The 9474-nt window shown below is 33.4% G+C and overlaps 1 protein-coding gene across 1 annotated transcript in view; it reads left to right on the top strand.

The window, feature by feature from the left end:
* LOC107704152 (phosphatidylinositol 4-kinase alpha-like) overlaps positions 1–7486 on the top strand; it is a 38752-nt gene extending 31266 nt beyond the window's left edge. Inside the window, exons 44-55 of the mRNA XM_016507013.1 lie at positions 641–770; positions 2186–2256; positions 2641–2713; positions 2816–2886; positions 2990–3099; positions 3748–3852; positions 3942–4067; positions 4219–4339; positions 5201–5360; positions 5814–5903; positions 6713–6796; positions 6885–7486. Of these exons, the coding sequence (XP_016362499.1) occupies positions 641–770; positions 2186–2256; positions 2641–2713; positions 2816–2886; positions 2990–3099; positions 3748–3852; positions 3942–4067; positions 4219–4339; positions 5201–5360; positions 5814–5903; positions 6713–6796; positions 6885–6936 (1193 nt within the window). The 3' untranslated portion in view covers positions 6937–7486. The remainder of the gene's footprint in view (positions 1–640; positions 771–2185; positions 2257–2640; positions 2714–2815; positions 2887–2989; positions 3100–3747; positions 3853–3941; positions 4068–4218; positions 4340–5200; positions 5361–5813; positions 5904–6712; positions 6797–6884) is intronic.
* Positions 7487–9474: the final 1988 nt, after the last annotated feature.

Genomic DNA, 9474 nt, shown 5'->3' with positions numbered 1-9474 from the left:
GTCTGAATACTTAGGACCATGTGATATTTCAGTTTTTCTTTTTTAATAAATCTGCAAAAATGTCAACAATTCTGTGTTTTTCTGTCAATATGGGGTGCTGTGTGTACATTAATGAGGAAAAAAAATTAACTTAAATGATTTTAGCAAATGGCTGCAATATAACAAAGAGTGAAAAATTTAAGGGGGTCTGAATACTTTCCGTACCCACTGTATATAATTTTATACAAATAAATACTTTGTGTTATTTATATATTTATATATTTCAAAAACATTAATAAAAATCTTACTGACACCAAATGTTTGAATGGTAGTGTGCATCATCAATATGCACACAAATTGCATAATCAAACATAATGTCTGAGATTATTGTGTGCAATGGAAACATGGACATGGACACCTGTGCTGATGCGCTTTAGAAATCAAAAGTGGGAGGTGGCTCTCTGCCTGTCAGTCATTTTTCATGTTCCAATGGCAGTTCATACTGTGCTATATATAACCTGTAAGAGAAAATAAAATGTAAAACATTCATGGTTTAGAATGAAATTAGATGTTGTTGCCTGATGTACAGGTTAATAGTAGCTGATATGTACATGTGTACAGATGTACATGTGTTGAGTGCTGGCTTTGTGTTGTGGTTCAGCGGACATCGGTGAGCTTCTGGAGCAGATGGTGGAGGAGATCACACACTCTCTGTCAGGCCCCGCTAAAGACTTCTACCAGCGCGAGTTTGACTTCTTCAACAAGATCACCAATGTCTCCGCCATTATCAAGTATGTCCAAAGCGATTTCCACCACATATGAGCTCTCTTTCAAACACTAGTGAACTGCCTCACTATTGACTGCAGTTACCTTCCTAGACAGCATCCTGACTGAAAGGGAACGATTAGAAACACCAGCATTCTTTCACTGATTTCATGGCAGTTTATACTAGGACTGTGCTATACCTGAAGGATGTATAGGATGATGCCTTAAAATTAGTTAGAGTTGATGAAAAGCTACTAATTAATTAAATCATAAAAATGTCAAATTAAACTCACTTTAAATTCTAAAAAAAAGCTATCAAAATTAAACGCTAAAATTTTGTATTTGTTTACCTGCATGTCATGAATTTTGTCATTTGTTTTTTCAATAATTTTTTGCTCATAAATATCAATTTCTACCCCCAAAAATATTTTTATAACTAAAGCTTGACATAACTAGAAAAAAATACAATTTAAAAAGTGTCATTAACTTCTTAAAATATTTTTAAGATTAATTCCCATGACTTTTCCAGGTCTAGAAATCACACTTTTAAAATGTTTTTATTATTAATATTAGAAATTAATGTTTTTTTTTCCAGTAATGATGCATTAAATTGAGAAGTCACAGTAAAAACAATCAAAATTAAACACTATACAAATATTTTAATTTATAAATATGATACTTAATATATAAATATACATTTTTATATTAATATAAAAAATTTTTTTTTTATTTACCTGCATATCTTGTGACCATTAACCGAGAGCTGTTGTATATTAGTGCGTCTACTGATGTTCTTGTTATAAAAACGGCTTATTTGGGAAGATTTGCCAAATTTAATGTAAAAATAATTTAATGTAAAAGAGTGAATTTCATGAAACCTGTCAGGTCTGAGTCATATTTTAAAATTAAGATTAATTTAATTACAAAATTAAGAAAAAATTCATTAGAAATTACAAGAACATTAAGCTGTTTTGCATTGTGTGCAAAATTATTTAATGTTAAAAGAGTAAATCTCCTGAAACCTGTCGTGTCCTGTTCATATTTAGCCACAAAATTAAGAAAAATAATCAGAAAGTACATGTTTGCAGGAAAATTAATCTTGTAAGATGTTTTGCATTTACGTGGCAAAAATATTTAATGTAAAAGGATGAATCACATGAAACCTGTCTAGTCTGAGTCATAATTTGAAAGTCATATAGAAGAAAGTCATATACACCTAGGATGGATTAAGGGTGAGTAAATCATGGGGTAATTTTCATTTTTGGGAGCACTATCCCTTTAAATGAAAAAGTCAATGTATTATAGTATTTGTTTTATTTCTTATTGAAGTAATTGTACAGTAAATTGTTGGGAGATATTCTTCATTTTCTCTATGCAAAATATACCTTGAATGCACTATAAGTAAAGAGAATATAAAAAAGCATGCTGTTCTTGTTTCCAGGCCTGTTCCTAAAGGAGATGAGAGGAAGAGAGCGTGTCTGAAGGCGCTGTCAGAAATCAAAGTTCAGCCAGGTCAGTAATCGGTCAATTTAAAGGGGTCATATGATGTTGCTAAAAATAACATTATTTGTGCGGCTTTATGCAAATCTTCCCACATCGTGACGTAGACATGGGGGTGTGTTAGAACGAGCCGTTTTAGGTAGGTGTGGCTGACTCTTAACTTTTATAAAGAATATCTCTTTGGATTTGAGACTTTAGTCTTTGCAACTTTACAGATCTTCTTTATGCACCAAGAGCTTGTAACACTCCAAAAAGAAAGGAAAAATTTAAATCGCATCATATGACCCCTTTAAGATAAATCTGAATGGTTGAGTAATTGCGCTTTAAAAATATATCTTGGGTATTTGTGTCATTTTTGATGTTTTCTGTTTATGGCTGAACTAACGCTGTAATCAGGATGCTATTTGCCAAGCAATCCAGAAGCTATCGTTCTCGATATCGACTACAAGTCAGGAACACCTATGCAGAGGTATCGCAAAACAACACCGCTCACCAGAAACCTGTTCACATGCTATCTCTTCACATTTCACTTGGGATTTATGAGCTCATTAACATTAGCTTGTTTTTACAGCGCTGCTAAAGCTCCTTATTTGGCAAAATTCAAAGTGAAGAGGTGTGGAGTTAGCGAGCTTGAAAAAGAGGGTGAGTCGCACATGACCTTTCATCTGTCATGAACTTGCAGCGGTTGCAGTATGCATGCAGTTTCTGTGTGATCAGAAGCGGCCCATTGTCTGTGTGTCTGCAGGTCTGCGCTGCCCGTCAGACTCTCAGGATGAAGGTGAGGAGAACTCAGAGACGGCTCAAAAGGTCTGCTGGCAGGCGGCCATCTTTAAAGTGGGTGATGATTGCAGACAGGTCAGTATCATGGGAAACATCCTTAATAATGTAAATGAGGGAACCTCATGAAATCTCTAAAGTTTGTATCATACTTCACTGCAAAATCAAAGAAAGAATTGATCATTTTTCAAACATTAAGATTTTGTAAAAAAAAAACTCATGAACAAACACATATACACACACAAACATATTTTACAAGAAAGAAAGAAATTATAATTTTTTTAAAATAATTTTGACAATTAAATGAATATTTCGTGAAAAAAATAGTTTTTTCATGTAATATTCATTAAATTGTAAAAATTATTTGAAAAAACTTAAAAATTCTTGTTAAATATGTTTTTGTTTGTGTGTGTGTGTATATATATATATATATATATGATTTAAATATTTGTATATGGTTAAAAATTAAATATAATTAAATAATAATTATAATGTTAATTTCAGCTGTTCCATTAGGTGTCGCCACCATATTTGCCATTTGTTTTACATCGTATATTTCATTATATTATATTTTTTCAGTGTAACCATTACAGTAATGAGAATTTTATGGGAAATTCTCATATAAATTGTTATATATGGCTTAATTGTCATGAAAAGGGGGATGCAATTTGACCTTGATGTGTTTTGAGTTAATATTAACCAGTAATTTTGTTTCTCTGGTATCAGGACATGCTTGCCCTTCAGATCATCGGTCTCTTCAAGAACATTTTCCAGCTGGTGGGTTTGGACCTGTTCGTGTTCCCGTACCGGGTGGTGGCCACTGCTCCTGGAGTGAGTGTCATTCCAGCTTCCTGTCAGACTTCCTGTTCCTGACCTGCTGAAGTTCTGCTTACCTGGATTTCCTGTTTGGTTCTTTTCAGTGTGGCGTGATTGAATGTATTCCGGACTGTAAGTCCCGCGATCAGCTCGGTCGGCAGACTGACTTTGGCATGTACGACTACTTCAGGAACCAGTACGGGGACGAGTCCACACTGGCCTTCCAGAAGGTGACAAACATTTGCTTCAGTAAATTTCATAGATTAGATATAATTGGTTTTTGCACAGAAAGTGCAAACGTTTGTATTGAATTGCTTATGCAGCTCTGATCATTTATTTCTTATACGTCTTGTGTAATGTCTCTCTCTCTCTCTCTCAAAGGCTCGGTATAACTTCATCCGCAGTATGGCCGCATACAGTCTGCTGCTCTTCCTGTTACAAATCAAAGACAGACACAACGGTAACATCATGCTGGACAGCAAAGGCCACCTCATCCACATCGGTGAGTCAGGTTAAACCAAACTAGCTTAACTTAAAGATGCCACATTCTTTGGTAGCAATTTATATCCACTTATAATATCAGTCGGATTCTTGCACCATAATTTAGACTATTTTCCTCCCTTTTTTCTACCATTTTATTCAAACAGGCTGTTTTTGCTACTGTACATTTAAGATATGTAAATGATATGTAAAATGTTATTTTAAACATAAAATATATGTAAAATATAAAATAAAAGCTAAATAAAAAATAATAGAAATGATGTTTATATTTTGTTTTGGTTTTTATTAATATTTTGAATTAGCTTTCATTTTTATACTTTTAGTTTTTATTTTTAGTTTATTTTTTTGTAATTTGTTATGTGCTTCTGCCTATTCGTGTTTTTTCTTTTTTTACATTTATTTTAGCTTTAGTACAGTTTTAGCTTTTATTTATATCCAATTTGTCATTTTTTTTGCTTTACCTTAAACTTATTTCAGTTAGTTGCCAAGGCAGCATTTCTAATTTTTGTTTAGTTTGTTTTTCATCTAATATTGATATTTTAAGGTAATGTCAGTAACCCTGGTAACCACTACATATTCATGTTTTTTAATAGTATGTCTCTAGTACATCATACAAGGAACATTTTCATCGTACAACCCCTTAATTATCCCATTCTTGCAATAAAAACTCAAATTAAACTAAATGTAAAAAATGTATTAAATTAATTTTAAATTAACTTCAGACTTATAATTAACTGTCAATACACTTAAAAAAATTTTTTTTAAATATATTAAAATACATTAACATAAAATTTTAAACACTTTTATAAAAGGATGAAATGACTGTTTCTGTTTGTGTTTTATGTGTTTTTGTGTCCTGTAGACTTCGGCTTCATGTTTGAGAGTTCTCCGGGGGGTAATCTGGGCTGGGAGCCCGACATCAAGCTGACCGACGAGATGGTGATGATCATGGGCGGCAAGATGGAGGCCACACCCTTTAAATGGTTCATGGAGATGTGTGTGCGCGGATACCTGGCTGTAAGGTGAGACAGTCGCTCTTCAATAATTCAGCATCCTCCGAGATGATGGATTAGTTCAAACGTGAGGACACATGAGGGTGTCTGGGAAGGATTTGGGAGGATTTTGGCTGCCCTCTGTGGGGCAAACCACCCCAATATTTTACGATTGTAAAAGTATATTATTATAAAATCAAATTAGAACTAAAACTGAAACCATAAAACATTTCCGTTCCTTTAAATAACAGAAACCATTCATGGAAATAAAATAAAATATAAAGAAAATCTTGATTTGATTTTTTTTTTTTTTCAACGGCTTGCCAAGGCAATAATTCTAAATATAAAAATAAAAACTATAATAGCATCTCGTTGATACTATAATAATGCTGGTTTTCTATCAGTAGCTTGTTTAGAATTTAATTTGATATATTCGATGCCTGTTTTTGTGCTTTCTAAAACCCTTCTATGTGTGTGTCTCAGGCCGTACATGGATGCTGTCGTATCTCTGGTGACATTAATGCTGGACACGGGGCTGCCGTGCTTCAGAGGACAGACTATCAAACTCCTGAAGTACGTTACTAAATATTAAATCATAGTTTAATGCTCTAATCTGTCGTTACTTCCTCTGAAATACTGATTGCTGTACGTCAGTGTTTTTCATCTAATATTTATATTTTATTTCAGTAATTAATAAAAATGTTTTTAATAGTTTTAGTTGATGACAATAACCCTGCTGTATTGTATTCGGCAGGCAAAGGTTCAACCCCAACATGAGAAACCACCCCAATATTTTACGATTGTAAAAGTATATTATTATAAAATCAAATTAGAACTAAAACTGAAACCATAAAACATTTCCGTTCCTTTAAATAACAGAAACCATTCATGGAAATAAAATAAAATATAAAGAAAATCTTGATTTGATTTTTTTTTTTTTTCAACGGCTTGCCAAGGCAATAATTCTAAATATAAAAATAAAAACTATAATAGCATCTCGTTGATACTATAATAATGCTGGTTTTCTATCAGTAGCTTGTTTAGAATTTAATTTGATATATTCGATGCCTGTTTTTGTGCTTTCTAAAACCCTTCTATGTGTGTGTCTCAGGCCGTACATGGATGCTGTCGTATCTCTGGTGACATTAATGCTGGACACGGGGCTGCCGTGCTTCAGAGGACAGACTATCAAACTCCTGAAGTACGTTACTAAATATTAAATCATAGTTTAATGCTCTAATCTGTCGTTACTTCCTCTGAAATACTGATTGCTGTACGTCAGTGTTTTTCATCTAATATTTATATTTTATTTCAGTAATTAATAAAAATGTTTTTAATAGTTTTAGTTGATGACAATAACCCTGCTGTATTGTATTCGGCAGGCAAAGGTTCAACCCCAACATGAGTGAGAAGGAAGCCGCGGCCTTCATGATTAAAGTCATCGAGCGCTGCTTCCTCAGTAGCAGGTAACAGACATCACCTTGTCACATAATATTCAAAGAAAATGTGTTATTGTGAACGTTTATGGTGAAACTCTGTGTTTCTCTGATACAGGAGCAAAACCTACGATATGCTGCAATACTACCAGAACCAGATCCCATACTGAGACCATTATCACTGAGACTGAGGTCATTATCAGTCTATTACAATCCTTTATGACGAGCACTTTATAGATCGGAATAAGTCACCTGCTCTGATTGGCCCTGATGGCGGTGTCCAGGCGTGTCACTTCCTGTCCGGCTGCCTCAGGGCCTCTCTAGTGATCCACTGTAGTCCAAACGCTGCATGTTTGTCCTCTGATCTCCCTTTAAGGCATCTGCCATGACCGTTTGTGTGTGAATTTTGACATTCCATGCGTAGAAATACATCCTTTAACTCTACTTGAATCTCTGGGTTTAGTCGCGTCACCCAGAAAGCCATTTCTAAGACTACGGCACAGATTGCACTGTAGATTACGTGCCGTCAGCAAATGACCTGTGTTATGCAATACATCAGTGTTTGTATGTTGTATCTCGTCGTGTTCGGCACTGAATGGGTGAATCTCATGAAAGCTGTCAAGTATGATTATTATAGTTTTGCAAGAAAATTGTCTATTTTTAGGACTGTTAGATTTTTTGCATTGTGACTGTGCGTAGCACATTTTTAAACAATTTCTTATTTTAAGCATAAATGTCGCTACTTAGTATTTATACCTTTAATTTGTTGATTTAAATAAAGAAAAATTACAGCATTTTATTTACTATAATACAGCAAAAATGACTGTATTACAAAAAATTTACATAAGTCTAAATGCATTACAGTAAAACTGCTTGCTTGACTAGAATAATGCTAATAATACAAATAAAAATAATGGCAAATGCAACGTTCCTAAAAAATGTCACATTAATGTAATGCAAAATGTCACTAATTGATATTTATACATCATGTTGGTATAAAAATTCCAGCATTTTTATTATAATACAATAAAAAATACTGTAATGAACAATACAAAAAATTAGTACACCATCTGAATACATTAGTAATTAGAATTGTGGGAAGATAGTTGCTTGGCAAGAATAATGCAAATAATACTAATAAAAAAATAATGAAAAATATCTTAATGCTCCTCAAAATAGGTTAAATTTTATTTTATTTTTTTGGCATTGTGACGTACATAGCACATTTTTAAACCATTTCACATTAATGTAATGCAAAATGTCACTAATTAATATTTTTACATCATGATGGTATTTGTTGTACTGCCTTTAATTTGTGTTTACTAAAATTAAGAAAAAATATAGCATTTTTTCAGTATAATACAACAACAAAAAATACTGTTACACTATGAATCCTGATTGAAAGTATGAGAATTTAAAAAAAAAATTTTTTTTGGCAGTGTGCACATTGTGCATTTTAAACAGTTTCTCTATGTAATTAATATAATGCAACAAAAACAACTGTATTACACAGAGTAATGAAAATGACAAAATAACTAATACACTGAGCATTACATGCATTACAGTAATGAGAATCTTGGGGGGAAACGTTTGCTTGGCAAGAAAAATGCAAATAATACAAATAAAAAAAAATAATGCAAAGTATTTTAATGCTCCTGAAAATAGGCTTTATTTTCTTTATGTAAAAGATGGTTTTGATTTTTGTGGTGAATTGTGAGCTGGATGTGTTTTCGTGAGATTCACTCAGATGTCGTTTTTTTGTTTAACCCCTAACAGGGATCTTCAACCCAAAAAGACGATGTAGTTTACTGACTTAACGGAATATCTGGTGTCATTCTGCATGTGTTTTTCAAAACACTGAAGCTGTAATTTCATAGTGGACTCAAAATAGGGGCTTGCGAGTATTATCTTCATTAGACAGATTTGCTGTATAGTTGCTGTTCTTCATATGCTGTCATAGTTTCGCTGATTTTTTCTCATAACCAGTGAATGGATTCAAATTAGCTCTACACATTAGAGACAAAAGCTTTAGTCTTATGAATAATTTTCCTTTAATGTTGCTCAAAGATAAGAGATTATTTTAGCTGTATAGAAACAATAGATTACAGAAGCTATAGTTCATTTGTGTGTATATGTGTGCGTCGAATATTTGTGACAATATGGCAGAAAATTCTTCATTTCTGTGTATGTTGAAGTTTGATCCGTGTTTTAATTGGTTTGCATCACCATTGACAATCAAGTCGCTTGTTGAATTGTGTTGTGTGAATCCACTGACATGTTTGTTGGTGAAAAACACGTCATGTGTGCTGGGAACGTTTCTTAACCTCATGACAAGCCGTCACCTATGATATACGCCGTTTGTCCGCATTTGCACTTTTAACATTTCATTTCTGTCCGTGTAATCAATCAAATGTATTTGTGAACAGAAATGGACCTGAAATCATCTATTAAAATGTAAACACTGGGACTAAACTGTGCTGCTTCTAGTCTTTGACGCCATCCGATGATTGCGTTCCATTATTCATCGTAGAACCCGATCCTGTGTGTTTTACCTAGAGGACGCTTTAGATGCTCTATTAATATTTAATAGCTTGATGTAGCCAGCGGCCGCAGATCTGCTGAACTAATGCTCGAGCGGGAGCTCATCACGTTTTAAACACTTACAGACTCCTTATGAAACAGATCTAAAATCTCATTGGATGAGCCTC

This window comes from Sinocyclocheilus anshuiensis, unplaced genomic scaffold (assembly GCF_001515605.1).
Source record: "Sinocyclocheilus anshuiensis isolate Anshui unplaced genomic scaffold, SAMN03320099.WGS_v1.1 scaffold690, whole genome shotgun sequence".
In the NCBI taxonomy this organism is placed as follows: domain Eukaryota; kingdom Metazoa; phylum Chordata; class Actinopteri; order Cypriniformes; family Cyprinidae; genus Sinocyclocheilus; species Sinocyclocheilus anshuiensis.
Note: the sequence above shows the minus strand (reverse complement) of the source record. Positions and strands in the feature narration are given on the sequence as shown.